An 18,879-nucleotide genomic window follows, 5' to 3' on the forward strand; every position below is an offset into this window, starting at 1 on the left:
GGCTGCATAGTTTAGATCAGCCGGAACCGGGGACACTCCCCATAAATCCTGATCTACTCGTTACATCATAAGGATGGCGTCTACACTAATACTAGTCTCTCTGTTTATCCGAGGTTTGCCGCAGTCTGCCGGATCCAGATCTGATGAAGGACCTTCGCCTGGACACTACGACAACGCAGTCCTGAAGTGTCAACCAGTTCCTTCCCTGTTACTGAAGTCAGCCGGATCCCGGCCGTATCCAGATCAGATGGTGGACCTGCACCTGGACCCATCCATGACGCATCCTTCATCAGCCCTGTGAAGGCCTCATCGACACGACAGTCATCGGCACTGATCCTCAACAATCTCGTCTCCATACCGGCGTGATGACTCCGACTTCCAACCAGATGCACTGCATAATATAATGTTCTGATCCCAGCCTTATTCAGATCAGATGCTGGACCTGCACCTGGACACGAATTACAACAATAACTTTATAATATTTGAATGATATAGTACGCCTCACTCATTTCTGGTTATGTTTATTTTCAATGTACTGTGGTCGTCTAAACTAGCGACCGCGACGCTGAAGTGTGTGAGAACAGAGGAATAACATTAGTGCGAATCACCAACGTTTGCTTATTGGGATTAAATATTTTAACCATTCTGTGTCATTTTTCAATATCAATCTTTTCACTATTTACATGTTTATGCCCAAAATGCTATAACATTCCAAGTAGTTGACTGTCATTCTCCTCTACGCTGTGTGTGTTATTCATTAAATAGCCTAGCCTATTTAACATGGTTACAGGCACCTCGGTCTGCCCATTTTAAAAGACTGGATTAAACACCAGCGCACACAAGCAATTCTTTTAATACTCAATTTCATTTAAAAATGTAAACCCAACAGGTATGACATTTCAGAAAGAGAAAAAAACTTCATGAGAAGACGAACATATAGGACTGCCACAGCTTAGTGGATAAATATATTTTAGCTATTTATTATTCAGGATGCACAGCAGGCTCAAGATAATTAACACAGAGATCAGAGTATTCACAGAGAACACAGAGTATTCACTGTTTTAATCAATTGGCAGCCATTAAACAGTGATAATAATCTGAATGTGTGGAGGTGTGCTGAAAGCTGTAACCGGAAACTCCCGATATGCACTAACTAGAACGCGGAAGAAGTTGTGCAAGTAGTCCATTGACGTGCTACATGTGAACGATATTATTTGTACTGTCCTGTAAAAATAATGTAGTTCATTTCAATTATTCAGCCTTTATGAGCAAGAAACTAATGCGCAAATGGCAATCTCATCGTTTTGATTTCAGCAAATTAGTTTGAGCAAATGCAGTGATTAATATTCACGAACCCGGCAGTTCATCAATCCTTAGTGCGGTTTATATTCTTATTAGTAGCAGAATTCGTAGTAGTATTATTATCTTATCAGTGTTATTGTTCGTTTTATTTTTACAGAAACACTGACCGACAATGTCCCAAGCAACACCAGTCCTAATTTCAGTTAAAATGACAAATCTGCATTCTTACGTCCTCATTCATACTGTTACCAAAAGTGAGAGAGCTTGCGCAGCACTGAGACAACGGTACTTTTAAATCCATAAGTAATTAACACGCTAGTTTTCATACTGAAAGAATATTTAACATAATTTGGTACTTTAGATATTTTTAACACAAGAACATTACACATTCTTCATGCTACATTTCTCAACACTGAGAATGAATAAATAAATGCTTGTTTCTCCAGACTCGCAGTTGTCAGTCATCCACAAGTCAGAGCACTTTCATAAAGCCATAGCGATTTCAAGTTTATTTAGATTATATTGTTCCGAGTGTCTATGAATGACAAAGCGTATTTTCAGAGTCAATCCATGCGATCACGCAGAGGATTAAGTTAACTCAACTCAATATTTCAACACATCTCCCCCAGCCTGTTTAGCATGAGGAGCCGGACGCACCGAGACGACTGTACGGTCCTCGCTGAAGAAACCCGTCACACAGCGGGAGTGAAAGGGGGATCGAGCGGGATTCTGTGTCGCTGTCTCTTTTCTATCATAAGCCTTACGCATTTGTCAATCATCCTGGCTTGCTATTTGGGGAATGAGCCAGCGCTGTGATCGGCCAAACTCTTCTTCTTCTGCTGCTGTTGCTTGATTTGAGGACAGCGCGTGCAACAGGCTTTTGCGTAGTTTAGAGTGACAAATCGTACCAGCGTACTTTGAGGTCAAAATGCGAACAGGTTGGCAGGTCTGAGTCTGTCTCAAATAATATCTTTTTGATTTAAAGGCCAGAATTGATTAAACAAACAAAAAAGAATCTTTTTCTTACTTATTTGGTTTCTCTCTTCTTCATTCTATGTCCAAATCTGCAAACAAGGGATGATCTACCAAGTTCTCTGCAGTCAAGTAGTATTTTGCATCAGGCACATGTTCTGTGGAAGAGTCAGTGAAGAGGGCGGATTAATCACATTTGGCCTTTCTGTAGTAGGCGTGTACACGTAAGGTGAATGTTACCATGACATACAAAGCATGTTTTGCTGTAACTATGACATGAACATTTAATCACTGCTAACAATCATTATCAGTCCCCTGTGTTTTACACTTTGCTCATTTGTCATCAAGGTTTGACACTTATCATTTTACTGTCACTTTATGTTTCAGAACTTTATATGTTTTCCAAGCAATGTTAGTTCCACTTTGTTCTTGTTATCATTCTTACCTAATAATGGGTCTTTGTTGTGTTTTTCCATGAAGAATAGAGCGATGTATTCACAGCGCAAATCCTCATCCGTTTCTTCAATTCCTGCAAGCAATAGATTTCCAGTGTTTAGTAAAACATCACCAGTCATCAGTGATCTGTGTTCAAAAAGCCAACTCACTACTGAATTCTTTTTCGGCAAGGTGTGCATATTTTATATGCAGGGTTTTTGGGTTGATCAGTATCAATCTCTTGAGTAATGGGTAAGAAAGATCATTATCCGTCCAGTGACGGATTGCAACATGGATTTGGCTCATGATGCGGTTCGCTGTCTCGTCAGTCAGGCTCCCTCCGTTTCCTCTGATGAACTCCCTCAAGGTCACATAGGCAGGAAGATGTTCCATTACCAGGACGGTTTGGTCTTCCAAGATGAAACGCTCATAGAGACGTACGGAATGGTCGCAAGTTGGACGCTTTTGCATTTTCAGCAATGAAGTGCCCTCTTCGACAAACTTAGGCTAAAGAAAAGAGATTGATAAAACATTGGCTAAATTCAAATCTCCTAATTAAAGAGTGAGGGAAATGAAAGATGAAAGCATTAGCCATGTTTCCATCACCCTGTTTTTATGCACATTTTAAAGTCTCGCATCAGAAACGTGGCAAATGAGAAAAAAATCCCTTAAGTCGCTAAAAAGTTCACACACTCACTTGAGGTGGTTTTTGACTTGTGCGAAAAAGGAATAATGCGAATATTGGGAGATGGAAACGCATTTGCCAAATTAATTTGATTTATATTGAACTATTCAAAATAAAACCATTGTAAGCACATCACAGTATCATTTGAATCAATGTCTCAGTGTGACTGGTACAAATGTCTCATTTCCAAATAAGTAAAACAAAAGGTAATATGGTTTTTAAGAGTTTAGAGATAACTGGCACACAAAGGAAGATGATCCAACCCCCAAAAGGTGTCAACTCTGAATGCATATTACCATTGTTTCCATGTGAAAGAGGTTCTGGCTATTTAATGGGCCGCAGCGAGGGATTCTGGGCCTTTCTGTAGTTCAGATCAGGCCGTGAGGCTGAGAGTGTCCGAGACTCTCAGACTCATGTATTTTTTTAAATGTTGGGTTTGCATCTCTTCTCTTTATTCCAGAGCATTTGATGTTTGGTATCGATTATCTTTGGATTGATTATGTAATTGGCATGATACATTTACCTGACATAATAAATTGTTACATTTGATTATTCTAACTGACTTTGACACTATTTTCATTAGAGTTAAAAGGAATAGTCAAACATTTGCTCACATAATGATGCTCATTCGAAAAAGATTTGCTTCACGTTTGGATGGAAACCCAGCTAATGAAAAAAAACTCTATAACCGATGCTTCTAGGCTTTGGTTGTGTAATTCAGTTATAGATCATACTATCTATATTACCGAATTTAACAAACCAATTCTTACTAGAGAATTTCATGAAGAATAAAGTCTTAGAATTAGTCTTAGATTTTTCTACACTGTTTCTGTTAATAATGTATTGTATCAAGTGTCCATTTCATTATAATATTCAGATTTATCATAAATAATTGAACATGCACATGTATTTTAAGTTCTGTTAAAGAGGGGTGGAGGTGGGGTCACATTTGAGCATTTAAAAATTGACTTGAAAGAAACGCAATAGTCACTTTCTGAAGTAACTAGTTACTTTTATAATGTGTAACTGAGTAACTAATTTAGTTACTTTTTGGAAGAAGTAACTAGTAACTGTAACTAATTACTTTTTAAAAGTAACTTGCCCAACACTGGTTATATATCATACTATCTATCTTATCGAATTTAACAAACCAATTCTTACTGGAGAATTTCATGAAGAATAAAGTCTTGTCAACTTACCGATGTTTCCCAAAGTCTGCACCTCTCAACAAATTTGATGGCAACCTAAAAAATAAAGACAATTTTTTGCACATGATCATCTACAGTCTACATTTTTTAAACACTTTTTGAACAAAACTGTCAACACTGATGTTTATGGCAAGACTCAAAGTTCACAGAAGGAAACAAGAGACAAAACATTTGTTTTTGGAGAAAGAGCAACATACTTTCTGGCCGTCCGATCTTCTAATTCCTTCATGGACACGATCATCATATCCCACGTTCTTTCCCACTTTATAAAGACACCGAAAGTATTTATGTTGCAGTGTCGGTTGACGAGGAAATCTTAAGGTCACTGAAAAACACACAGCAACAACGTGTTAACATACAGCATGAGACTGAACACACCAGTGCAGATCAGGAGCCAGTATGAGTGGAGATTACAAACAAAACCAGAACAACAGATTGAAATGGACATGAATCCAGTGGTACGTGATACCTCTACTGTAAGTAAAAGTCGCATATATGTTCTCATGAATGTGACCGTAGCAGCAGCGGCTTGTTGCTATATTGGATTGTCTCTAGAACTAGGTGTGCAGAAATCTCAGTTTAGTCTAGACTACAGCACTGCATGATGACTGGAGACTCACGGTCTGTGGGCTCGGCTGGCCTCGGCTCCTGTCCGGGAGTTTGCGGACGCTCCTGCGAAGGCTCAGGCACACAAGGACACACTTTCCCTATAAAGGACTGGAAGCCGCGCTTTACAGCAGCCAAACGAGGACGGCCTTCCCTCCCTTCAGTGTGTTTTTCGGAAAGCAAAGAATATTGATTAGAAACATTTATTAGCACAGATTACAGCTGAATGATTAATGTAAAACTGTCCAGATGTTCATGTGAATCATTAGCAGGTTTAGCACTGAAGGTCATGTTAGAAAGATAACTTAGTCCAGTATCCAGGCGCTGTTTGACAGGCTTTTAGTGCCTGTGAGCGTCGGGTGTATGTGAATGAGATGTTTAGCCGGCAAGGCTTTCAATCACATGCAAATAATGAACTTTAGTGAATGGCAGTGTCCCGTGAGTGCAACTCTACCTCTGCCTTAACATGTGACGTGAATGTAACAGAACTGCCACTGATAGAATGAGCGCAGTAACGCGATACTACGACATTTCTTCAGAAGCAGATCGTGGAGACTCGCCCACGATCAAATACTGTGATATCGCACACCCCCATGTGTCCCGCTGTTATTTCTGCATACAGTTGGTACTCAACCAGAAAATAGTTTTGCCGCCGCCGTTTCCCCGCGGTGGCAAATTGGGATGTGTATTTGCTGCCCTTTACCGCTAATTGGTGCTGTAATCACAGACTTTGAAAAGTGTAAGTTTATTCTCTCTATGGCGTAATCTGCCGCGGCTCATTGAGGGCTGAGGACGCAGATAAATTCAAGTTAAACACTTGAGTATACTATAATAGCCTACTTGTCTTTTACTTCGTGTTATTTTAATTTGTTAGTAGATTTAATAAGTGACATAACAGTGAAATAACTTAAAATAAATAATTGTAAAATTAAAACATTGTCAGGACTTGCTAACCGATGTTAGTCGGCAGAATTTGTGTTTTAGGATTAATTAAGAATTAAATAAGGCTTACAGTAGGTTGTTATTATTAGCATACTTTTCTTTAATAAATAATTAAAACATTTCAACATAAACATTGCAATAGAAAAATGTCCCATCAATGAGTCTTTGCGTCAGGATAAGACGTTAAGCTCGTGTTGATTAGACAGCGTTCAGGCGATAGCTGTGTGGGCAACGCTTCAACATGAGCCTCGTGGCGCTACACGCGTTCTGAGTTCGAATCGCACCTCTATCATATTCATAACTTTGTTTCTTATTTAATATGCTATTTGTCATAAGTAAAAACTTCTGAAATATTCATTTATTGATTCGAAACACTTTTCGGAGCATTGTTCTATTCATTGTCTGCCATTTATATGAATAGGTGTTTAGATGATAACATTGTAGTCTACATGCTGTTAACCGATGTTAGCCGACAGCGTTTATGTTTTACAGTTCTTAATGCTTAAATAGGTAACAGATTATTAGAATCAAGCGTTTTGTTTAATTAATAATGGCACATTACAACATCAGTGTGCTAGATTCCAGCAGCGCCTCTGTTGTGCTGCACAGACGACTAAACCCGAAGGTCTGTTGAAGATTATCAGCCCATCGAACCAGAAAATCAAGACCAGGCTGAATTATTGTTTTGTGAATCATTCACGAAATTGAGACGATTGCCAGTGCTTTCCGGCCATAACAAAAGATTTGTGACATTTTAAATTTGTATTGACAAAGAAATTGCAGCTTTCTTATGTAAGCTACAATTAAAACGGTACAAAATGAAAACAGTAGCCTACAAAGCAACATAAATTAAGAACGGGCGTTTTTCTGTGCCTCTCTCTCTCTCTCAGACGCGCTCCTGGATCTCTTTTTAGCTTATTTTGTCACTCTCACTCTCTCGATATTAAATGTTTCAGGGTAGTAACACAGGCTTCAGCTGATAATACTCGCACTCGCTTAGTTGGCATAAACGCGTTTAGTCAACAGTTCATGTTTAGATAAGGCCAGAAAACTGACAATCATACACACTGCTCACACAGTCTAAAACCCTACAAAACCAGTTGAAACAACTGGATTGAACCCTTCCATTTTTTTCAATGAAAAACCTATTTGGACACATCGAGAGATTTATCTGAAAGGAATCTTTCCTTTGCCTGTTCTGCTGAATCAGAGTGGTAATAGTTAATGGTTTAGTTTTGCTGCGGTGACTTTGCATTAGGCATTCTGGTTGACTACCTACTGTACATGTGAGTTTTGATTTGTATTAATGTCCTCAGTTACCTGTCGGGTCGTTCTGCGCAGGCACATCTGTTGGGCTTCTGCTCGATGGTTGAGCACTGCTGCTATCCATTCCCTCAAACTGCATGTTGCCTAAGGAAAAATTAAAACCAGCATCAGAAACATCAGGCCGAAGCGGACACGAATCAGAGTGGTAATAACTCGAGACTCACCGTCTGACTCGAGTGCATCAGTGCCTGGTGTTTTTTTAAACCAGTCATGATCTAAAATGTTCTGTAAGGTGATCTCTGACTCTCTGTCACGAAGTTTCCGAAGTAGATCCTGGCATTCTGTAAACGTTTTCAGAAGAGAGCTGATTAGTCCTGTTTGATTTTGAGATATGTCGTTTGTGTAAGTACGGTAATGTTAATATCAAATACACCGCATTTGTTGCTGTTACTATGGCATTCTCTGGATGCCCATCAACATTTATTCATTGCTAAACTTCACTGTCAGTCCGCTGTGTTTTACACTTTGCTTATTTGTCATCAAGGTAACTTTACTGTCACTTGTGTAAGAGCTTGACATGTTTTCAAGCAATGCTATTTCTATTTCGTTCTTGTTTTTGGTCTCACCTTTGGACAAGCGTGTATTTTTCCAACCAAACCAGAGTTTCAAAGAGTTTGCTTCGACCATGCCCTTCAGCACTCTGTATAAGCCTTCATTGGTTGCAAATAAAGCGTGAAATCTCCTCACTAATGCTGATTTCGATTTGGCTGTTTCTGTAAGCAATACGTTTTCAGTGTTAAAAAAAAACTTTAAAACGGCCTTATTTCCATATCCTGTGCATAATAAATCAGTGATTTGTGCTGGAAAAGCAAACTCACGTGTTTCGATGATGGTCAGTGCTCTGTAAAAGCCGGTTAACTTGATCTGCATGGTGACAGGGTCGATGAGTACTTTACTCAGGCTCATGTCTTTATAATAAACACCCCGTTCACTGCAGAGCCGAAACGCAGCGATGAGTTTCTGCATGATGTCTTTCGCTACCGCTTCAGTCAGACGACCTTCGTTTTCTTTGATGAAATCACACAAGGTCATGCTGGTACCTGGATGCTCCATAACTAAGATGTTGTGATCTTCCATGTCAAACCAGTCGTATAACTTCACGACATGGTTGCTGTGTCTCATTATCCGCATTATAGCTGCCTCTCGACACAAAGGTTCGGAATGGCCAATCTAAAAGAAGAGATTGACGAAAGGTTCGTTGACTTCTAACCTCAAACCTCCTCACTAAAGAGTGAGTGACATTCAAGAAGAAAACAACCAACTGTACATGTACAATACAACTGATGCTTCAAGGCTTTGATTGTCTATTTCAGTTTTATCCTATGCTGTCTACATGCAGAATTATCAATTACCGAATAAGAATTTAATAAATAATTAATAGTAATTTATAATTAATAGAAATTAATAGTAATTTTCATGAAGAATGAAATCGTGTCAACTTACGTGGAAATCAAACCGGCGCTTCTTAACAAATTTGATGATCACCTAAGAAATAAAGAAAATATTTGCAAGCGTAAGTGAACTGATACATTTTAGTTGTTTAGATGACAATCTACAATCTTTTTTAAAACATGTTTTGATCAAAACTGTAAACACTGATGTTTATGTCAGGACTCAAAAGACAGAAGGAAACAAGAGGCAGAAAGTTTGGTGTATCGAGAAAGAGCAACATACTTGTTTGTCATCTGATTTGCGAATTCCTTCATGGACGATGCCATGGGATCTTGATGCCAGTTTCTTTCCCAGTTCATAAAAAGAGTCAAAGGATCCTGAAAAACACACAACAGCATGAGACTGAACTGCATGTGACTAAACACACCTGTGCAGAACAGGCGAGGAACCAACCGGTGTGAAGATCACTAATAAAATCAGTAAACAGGCTGAAATTGACACATGTGAATAATTAGCATTAAGGTTTTGCATTTAAGTTCATGTTCCTTATACTCGAGATGGCAACTTCTTGAATCTGCAAGCCTATTACAGTATTTTTCTCAAATAAAGTAATTGTTTAAAAATATGTGAATATGTGAATAAAAAGGAAGTAAACACTGTAACAGGACACTCAGTAATCTGGTAATTTCGTGCGCACTGATAATCATATTTCTTCAAATAAAGGTAATGCTAATTTTACATACAGCACACAGTGAAAACTATATGATTATGACACAGTGGGCAACTGGATATAGCACAGGATATTTTACAATGAAGGATTTCAAGTTTTTCGATCATGTCTCCCGTGAAGCTGATCTTCAGTTCGCACTCACTCGCTTCACACGGCCCGACCGTCACTCGCAGGAACACGTTTATATCGGCTACAAATGCACACTTCACAAGATATCACATCTGGAATTCGAAATTGCATATATCACTGACTTGTGAAATTAAATGTTTATTTGATATTCAGAGATTTGTTTAAATGATGTAGATGTGGATTTGCTGAATGTTGACGGCAGTTGAGAAAGTATTTTAGCCTGATTGTTTGCCTTTTCTGTTACAAATAATACGAAAGCAAACTCTTTACTTTTTCGCACACCATTTACTTTCTTTGTTTACCAGTTCTGTCTAAAAGTATAAGATATGACTGACAGAGATCGTTAACTAATGAAGACGGAGAATGTGAGTGTGTGATCAGGCGCTGCCGTTTTCTTCTCACGCGCTTGTGTTCTCAGCGCCGCCCGTCCAAATAAAAGTCCCATTTCTAAATCATCGGCCAATCAGAAAAACGAATCGGCCGATGTTTTAAAAATGCCAAATATCGGCGTTGGCGATATATATATCGGTCGACCACTACATGTGAGTTTTGATTTGTATTAATGTCCTCAAGACAGTTACCTGTTGGGTTAATCTTCACAGGTCCATCTGTTGGGCTTCTGCTGGGGTTTCTCTCAGATAACACAGCAGCGCTGGTCGATGGTTGAGCGTAGTCCACCATTGGCTCGGTCTCGAGCGCATCTGTGGCTGGAGTCGGCTCCTGTCCGGGAGTTTGAGGACGCTCCTGCAATAACACAGCAGCGCTGGTCGATGGTTGAGCGTAGTCCACCATTGGCTCGGTCTCGAGCGCATCTGTGGCTGGAGTCGGCTCCTGTCCGGGAGTTTGAGGACGCTCCTGATATAACACAGCAGCGCTGGTCGATGGTTGAGCGTAGTCCACCATTGGCTCGGTCTCGACCGCATCTGTGGCTTGAGTCGGCTCCTGTCCGGGAGTTTGAGGACGCTCCTGCAATAACACAGCAGCGCTGGTCGATGGTTGAGCGTAGTCCATCATTGGCTCGGTCTCGTGCGCATCTGTGGCTGGAGTCGGCTCCTGTCCGGGAGTTTGAGGACGCTCCTGATATAACACAGCAGCGCTGGTCGATGGTTGAGCGTAGTCCATCATTGGCTCGGTCTCGTGCGCATCTGTGGCTGGAGTCGGCTCCTGTCCGGGAGTTTGAGGACGCTCCTGATATAACACAGCAGCGCTGGTCGATGGTTGAGCGTAGTCCACCATTGGCTCGGTCTCGTGCGCATCTGTGGCTGGAGTCGGCTCCTGTCCGGGAGTTTGAGGACGCTCCTGCGATAACACAGCAGCGCTGGTCGATGGTTGAGGAGCACTGCTGATATCCATTCCCTCAGGCAAATACTCGTATGCGTCCACGAACACGTCACTGTTGCTGCTATTCATTTCCTCGGGTAAATACTCGTATGCGTCCACGAACACGTCACTGTTGCTGCTATTCATTTCCTCAGGTAAATACTCGTATGCGTCCACGAACACGTCACTGTTGCTGCTATTCATTTCCTCAGGTAAATACTCGTATGCGTCCACGAACACGTCACTGTTGCTGATATCCATTCCCTCGGGTAACGTTGCATGCATGATGTTTACTTTCTGCATGTTGCCTAAGGAAAAGTTCAAACTAACATCAGAAACATCAGGCTGAAACGGACATGAATCAGAGTGGTAATAACTAGAGACTCACAAACAATAAGTGTAAGCTATTGTGATTGTCAAAACATTTGGTAGCCTAACTCAACATCATTTTTTCAAGTTTAGTGACAGCATGGTGCAAGAACTCGCTGGAAATAGTGTTTTAAGTGTGCTCAGCACATGTTGAAAGAGTCCCTCTTTTTGACGAGACATTGGTTGGGAAGTAATGCCATAGCATGGTGTTGGTGAGAATGAGATGTTTGTGTGTGTTCTGTTCAGGTTTTTCCCAGCGGCTGCACTCGAGAGGCAGTGGGCGCACGTATGCCGTTTACTTTAGTGGATGCAGTGGTTTGGTGTCAGGGTGTCACATATATTTAACAAAATTAAAGTTTTGGCTCACCTGCCACGGGGACTGGTAGATGAAAAAATCCACCAGCCAAGCATATTTTTTACCTTTTTGTGTCACATATACATTCATTCCTACATTTAATTGAGATAAGGTATTATGTTGAATGAATAAGAGTACATAGAAGTCAAAACAGAGCAACAAATAGTAAGACATGGAAGATGTGAGCATGGAACTAGTGCTCATAACAGTACATTTGAAGGTTTTGTAAAACTATCAGATACTTTACCGAAAGTAAAAAACAAATTACCGATATATATATATATTTTTTTTTAATCTTTTTGGTTTGTTTGCTGCATGGTTAAAAAAACACAGCCTATATTTGTTAAATCACGAGGCGCGTCGACACGCGCAACCACACGCGCTGGTTCATGTTATACATCAATACATGATGTACCTGTGAGCTCTTTAAGTGGGCTAGGTTACAATAAGCTGTAACCGTAATTAAACTAAACTAAACCTGTTCTGTCTCCATGCAGCGTATATTCTCTGGCTCTGAAGGCATTATTGCCCGACTCCGGTTCCAACAGATAATGACATTTCATGAACACAAAGGTCCATGTTTAATAAAAATGTTCATGAAATTAGAAAATATTTAAGAGATTGATGTTTAATTTAGTTTTATACATGTTCTCATACTCATTTATTTTGTTATAATGTCAGTAATAATATTTCAGAAGTATAAAATGTGTATAAAGTGTAAAAAAAAAGTTTGCTTTTTCTTATATTTATAGAATCTTAGAAATCGTGACTGGACAATAAGAAATGTGTGACTAATGTATGACTGAGACAAAGGGCCTTTACTCAAGGCTAGTAGATCAACAATGTGTTAGTTATGGGACATGTTGTTCATGATGGCATAGAGGGAGTCCACTATAAAGAAGAAAGGATGCCCTCCTTCTCTGTGTGACTGGATGACCCCTGACCTTTCCTTGCGAAGGAGTAAATAATCTTTAAAGACAACTGGCACATGTCTGTCTCTTATTCAGTTATTTATAAATGTTTGCCTCTACAAAATCAAACCGGTTTCTAGGTTTCAATTGTACATTTATGCTAACCGTTTAAATAACGATCTAGTCTTGCGTGTGCGCTTCAGTTGCGTTTGTGTAGAACTGAATGTACAACTAGTTTGTCCTTTTTCAACCGTATATAACAGCAAGTATGCAAAACGACATATTCTTCACTTAAATCAACACGTTTTCCACTATGGAATGACAAAGCTGTCGAAATAATAAATAAATAAATGCGTAAATAAATAAATACACATCAAGTATCTGTATCATGTCACATTGCAGCCTAAAGGTGGTGCCAGAAAGTGGGAAAACGGGTGAAAGAAATCTATCGGTTTTAAACTCGGTATAAATGGAGAGTTTCTCCATGTAAAGTATTTAAGGAGTTTTACCTCGAGACTGACACTTCTTAAAGAGAAACCGTAATAAGAGTCCAGCGAAGATCAGACCCAGAGGAACCAGAACCAGAGGGATGATCAGAGAAGAGCCTGAAAACACAGGAGAAATCATCAGAGAATATGATCACGTTGAGCTCATTATATTACAGTTATATCCCTTTGTTGGTTCCAGACTCAAACCAACACTTTCTCCATCTCTGAGACTAGTATTCTCTGCAGTTACTAGTACTAGTACTAGTAATAGTACTAGTACTAGTACTAGTACTAGATAACTCTGCAGTTATCCAAAAAAATTTCTTTTTTTGTTAAACCTTTCAAGGTCATATAATGTGCAACGATTTCCATTCACAGTAATATGGTTGTATCGCTAATATCGCTGGTATGAGAGATTCGGCATGTTGGGACACAGTGCATCCAGTGATGCGGTTTTCTGTAAGTCCTGCCGGCAGTTTCTGAGCAAAGTGAAGCAAAATTTACCCAGCTTGTTTAATACCGAAGTATATCCCTCACACACACAGTTCATCTATATAATATCACACACAGTGCAGTTTTTCTCCAGATACAAGCATGATAACAAAATGTGATTTTGATTTTATACACGTTTAATAAACAAGAAGTTAATATTAAGTTTAGTACATTTAAGACACCATATTGCCTGTTTTAGCTCTATTTCGCCGAACTAAAACAGTGGAAAACGAAGCCACAGCACTGTATTAGCGTCTCTAAGAAACACTCCTCACTGAATGAATCAGCTTTTTCAACGAATCAAGTTGAATCTCAATGACTCACTCATTAACCGCCTCCTACTGGCGGGTTTAATCTTACATTTAAAGTACCTTTTCATGTTTTAAATCATTTCAAATATCAATATTCAACGTTTTATGTTTAAAACATCAAAACATTATTTATGGATAACTGCAGGTTGTTCATTTGCCATTAAACAGTCTGTGTAAATGCATTTAAATGCCACTTCAGCTGCAGATTCTGTTTCCTCTCCATTGCAAAGATTTTGTTGATACAATTTTATTGCTAAAAGCCCTATTGTGTCTTATTATTATAATTTAATAAATGTATGAAATTCATACAAAAGGTGATGCATGCTTAAAATACATTTATAAAGGTAAAACTGCCCATAAAATCAACTGAAACGTATTGGTAAAAATGATTTCTGTCACTGCTGTGAACTGACCAACACACAGAGTATGAAGAATATCACACACTTCAGGAGTCAGCTGTACACAGCAGTCCTAAACATGCAAGCTACAGCACAATAACACACTCTGCTAAATATGTCCTCTGTGTAGGGGAGACCGGGGACAGTTGCAACACTTTTTGCATTTGGCTCTGTTACTCAAAGACGGTTTGGATTAGACAAACCAATTGTTTATACAATAAACTTACATCTGTATGTTAATAGTCTAAACCATTTAAAGATAATTACAGAATTGACATTTTTCACAATTTGCATGTGAATGTAAGGAGTCAGATGTTGCCCGGGCCCGGGGACAGTTGCAACATTGTTTGGGGATGGTTGCAACATTTTACAAATACAATATATTACAATATATGTCAGTGTTAGCAAAATGATTATTACCAAAATTGTAAGTTATAATAATATTACAGTGTTCTTTATCATCAGCTTTGAATAGATGACAATTATTTGTCTAGATGAGTAGGCCCTATGTGCAGATGTCAAATATTCAAATTTATATAAAATACAGTCGGCTTTTAGTGACATAGGAAGAATGGAACAATTTGGGAGCCAATTGGCTTTTATTTAGCCTATTGTCATGTAAAACATTTTTTTTAAACTACATTTTATCATTTTTCATTTTAACAATGTTATGCATGGTCACACACATCTGCACACATGTGCGCACGTGCACACACACACAAACATAAACCTCCTGTCCTTGCTACAACTTGATGAACTATATTATATTTAAGTAAAAACTTATGAATTTTTAAAAAAAATACTGCTATGTGGTCTGTTTTTATATTAATGCATTGTACGGGGACAGTTGCAACAACTGTAAGCCATGATATTAATGGGCGTCCAATTGAGCATGTGCAGTGTGAGTGTCATTACTCTAGCTTGTTTCTGGTGGAGAAAAATGACATGTTGCAACCATCCCCTGTTGCAACTGTCCCCGGTCTCCCCTACATATCCTTGCAAGTATAATTTAGCTTGTATTATTTTAAGTAAGAAGAGAGTTATAAAATGGGGGAGTATTGGCTTAAGCCATGTGGTGCTGCTCGGTTGGGGGACTGGCTTTAGGCAATGCTGTGTTACATGCGCTTCATGAGGCACACACACACACACACACACACACACACACAAGCACACACACACACAAGCGCGCAAGGTCTCTCCCTCTCTGCCGTGCGCGCGCTGTTTGAACATACATATTATCACATAGGCAAAGCCTTTTGAAAACCGGGACATTTTCACGTAGCCTTTCCCGGGACAGGTTGTTAAAAAGAAGGACAATCCCGGGAAAACCGGGACGGGTGGCAACAGTAATGCTGTGCCACATACAAGTCCTGCCATTTATGTCGATGTGTGTGTCAGTTCTGATGTGTATAACTCAGTACCTGTTGTGTGGTCCTCCCAAGCCTCAGTTGTGTTCAGGCTTCTCCCAGCGAACACAGCAGCGCAACTCTCCGGCCGAGAGTCCTCGAACAAGCTCTCCAGATCCAGCGGGAACTTTACAGACATGATGTCGGATTGACACGGTCTCTGACTGTTGTTTATAGCGGTGAACTGCGTTTGCAAACCTCGTCCGTTAGTGACTGAACTACTGTTATGATCAGAAGATTCCGTCAAAGTAACTCAATATTGTATAATATATATTGAATGACACCGTATTCTGTCAGATTCTGAAACTCGACGAGCTGTGTAGACGTGCCTGTTGTTTAAAGCGGTAAACTGCGTTTGTAACACTTTGTCCGTTAGTGAATCTCGACTCTGATCATCGCTGTTGAACTCAGTCTGTGACGTCACATGGAACTCGCGCTGCCTGTGGCGTCACGGCTGATGCTCTGCTAGCGCTCGAGCACGCATAATTAAAGGGATAGTTCACACAAAAATGTAGAGAAAAAAATAGTCACAATTTACTCACCCTCATGTCGTTCCAAACCTGTAAGAATTTTAATCATCTTTGGAACACAAATGAAGATATTCTAAACGAAATCTGAGAGATGTCTGTCCATCCATTGAAACTCATTCACCCAAATTCTCAGAAGAGACTCGATCACTTTATATAATGAACAGATTGAATTTGGGCTTTTATTCTTTATTTTTTTTATTCTATGCTACAAAACAAATAAACATTCTAAATTCAAATGGTTAAAGTGAATTGTATTGTTTTTATGGCCAAAACGCACTGCATTTGTTTATTAATCAGCATTTATTCAGTGTTACACACACATTTTATACACACACACACACACACACACACACACACACAGAGGCATATGTGGTTTATGAGGTCAACGTGACTTTTTAGTGGTTTACGGGGACACACCTTTCACAACATCCAATCGCCATGAAAGTCATGTCAAAAATTTTCATTTGATTTACAAAAAAAAAACATGCTTCAAAATAGCAATTTCCCTTTTACAACAAACAAATAATAATTATGTGACATTTCACAGGCTTATGGGGCCAAATAGTGGTTTATGAGGTGTCTCTACACAGTGGCGCAAAAAGTGGGTATGCGCGTTCACGAGTCCGCAGTGACGCTGATGACGTGTATCTGGTGTATACACGTCACGTCATGTGACGCTCGTGTATCCGTGTATTCGGGTTCAAATAAATATGGCTGGGCAAAAAAATGCAAGTCTTCGTCTGTGTGGAAATCCTTAGACATGTTTGTGAAGATTGTTTTGTTTCCAGCGTGCGTCTCCCTCAGACTGTAAACGAAGCTCGGGCGCACCAGACACACGTCAGCAGCGTCACTGAACGCGGATCCACAACAGAACCGGAAGACAATACAATGCTGAATAAAGTCCTAGTTTTTTTTTATTTTTGGACCAAAATGTATTTCCGATGCTTCAAAACATTCTAACTAACCCACTGATGTCACATGGACTACTTTGATGATGTCTTTATTTCCTTTCTGGACAAGGACAGTATACCGTTCACACATTTCAATGGAGGGACAGAAAGTCTAAATCTCGGACTAAATTCAACTGTGTTCTGAAGATGAACGGAGGTCTTACGGGCTTGGAGCGACATGAGGGAGAGTCATTTATGACATCATTTTCATTTTTGGGTGAACTAACCCTTTAAGAACAAAGGCAAGGGCCTGTCTTTACGAATGGATCACTGAATCATTGACTTGAATGATTCACTCAAAATGCTGAATCATTCAGTTAAGAAACACCACTGTGTGTTGCTCAGAGATGCGTAACTGTTCTGCAGTGATCTTTTTTTAAACTAATTTAAAAAGTATTCTATTTAAAAGTGTAAGTCACTTATTGCAACTTTGTTTATTGAGTGAATAAAATCCATGTCAAATCTGCAATCGTGCTGATATTCGAGAAACAACACTACTGGCGGTCTCATGTTGCTTAACTAGGCTACATCATAAACTATAAATGTAAAAGCTAAATGTTTACAGCAGTGTTTGTTCTATATGTTTCTTTGTCAGTACTAATTTGTTCTGATTTCTCCATGAGATTCTCTCACCTCAACTGGTGTGGCTGTTACTGTCAATACATTATTCATGATCAACTGAGGCAGTTCAGGTGTTTGTATTTCTGTATTTGTTTTTCTTTTTTAAATTGCTGATTGTTTTTTTTCTTGGTGTTTAACAAAACCTTTAAAAAAATCAACAGCATCAGTAGGAGAGTAAAAACATTCAAAGAAAAATTCATTTTTTGAAATGGGTAAAAAAAAAACATTGTCACTCAGTGAGTTTTTTGTTTTTTTAAATATTGTAAAAACAACAATAATATTACATTCTAGTGCTGTCAAACGATTAATCGCATCCAAAATAAAAGTTTTTGTTTACATAATATATGAGTGTGTACTGCGTATATTTATGTATACATAAATACAAACACATGCATGTATACATTTAAGAAGAATATGCTGTTTATACATTTAATATAATATAAAATGTAATAAAAATATGTAAATGTATACACATGCAATTTTTAAATATATATTAATACTGTATCTGTATTTATATGTACATAAAGTACGTAAACAAAAACATATTTTGGATGTGATTAATGGCGACAGTAAAGGATAGCAGATGCAGGCAGATGGATGTTGTCAGATGTTGCTGACCCAGAGCACAACCAGGACAATAGCCCACGGCGGATTGAATGGAGGGAGGAGCCATGATGGTGGTTTAAGGGGCATCATCCTGGTGACGATCGACGAACAGGCAGCCGCTGGAAGAGACTCCTTCACAAACGTAGAGCCGAGGAAGCGATAAACTGCCGATGACCCTGGCGACCCACCGACGGAGCCGCAGCGACGACCCCCGAGAAGGAAGCGAGGATCCTGAGGGCTGAGGACGAGCCGATGTGACTGAGGGCGGAGGTGACAACTGGGGGAAGGCGGAGCTAGCCGGAGCCGAAGAGATGGAGGGTCGGAGGTCAGTGGACAACCCGCAAGTCCGCAGCAGAGGCGTGGCGAGGTCTGACCCAGGCGAGGTTGAGCGGCCG

The 18,879-nt window shown here is 39.5% G+C and overlaps 1 protein-coding gene across 1 annotated transcript; it reads right to left on the reverse strand.

The window, feature by feature from the left end:
• Positions 1-2,862: 2,862 nt before the first annotated feature.
• LOC143716464 (uncharacterized) lies at positions 2,863-8,086 on the reverse strand. The gene is made up of 6 exons (XM_077209032.1): positions 8,043-8,086; positions 7,641-7,757; positions 7,471-7,560; positions 4,800-4,927; positions 4,594-4,638; positions 2,863-3,216 (listed from the first exon to the last, which is right to left on the reverse strand). The coding sequence occupies exons 3-6, from the start codon at positions 7,553-7,555 to the stop codon at positions 2,863-2,865; spliced, it is 612 nt and encodes a 203-aa protein (XP_077065147.1). The 5' UTR covers positions 7,556-7,560; positions 7,641-7,757; positions 8,043-8,086.
• Between the last annotated feature and the right edge of the window lie 10,793 nt (positions 8,087-18,879).

This window comes from Siphateles boraxobius, unplaced genomic scaffold (assembly GCF_051911475.1).
Source record: "Siphateles boraxobius isolate OS27281-9 unplaced genomic scaffold, OSU_SipBor_1 6, whole genome shotgun sequence".
In the NCBI taxonomy this organism is placed as follows: Eukaryota; Metazoa; Chordata; class Actinopteri; order Cypriniformes; family Leuciscidae; genus Siphateles; species Siphateles boraxobius.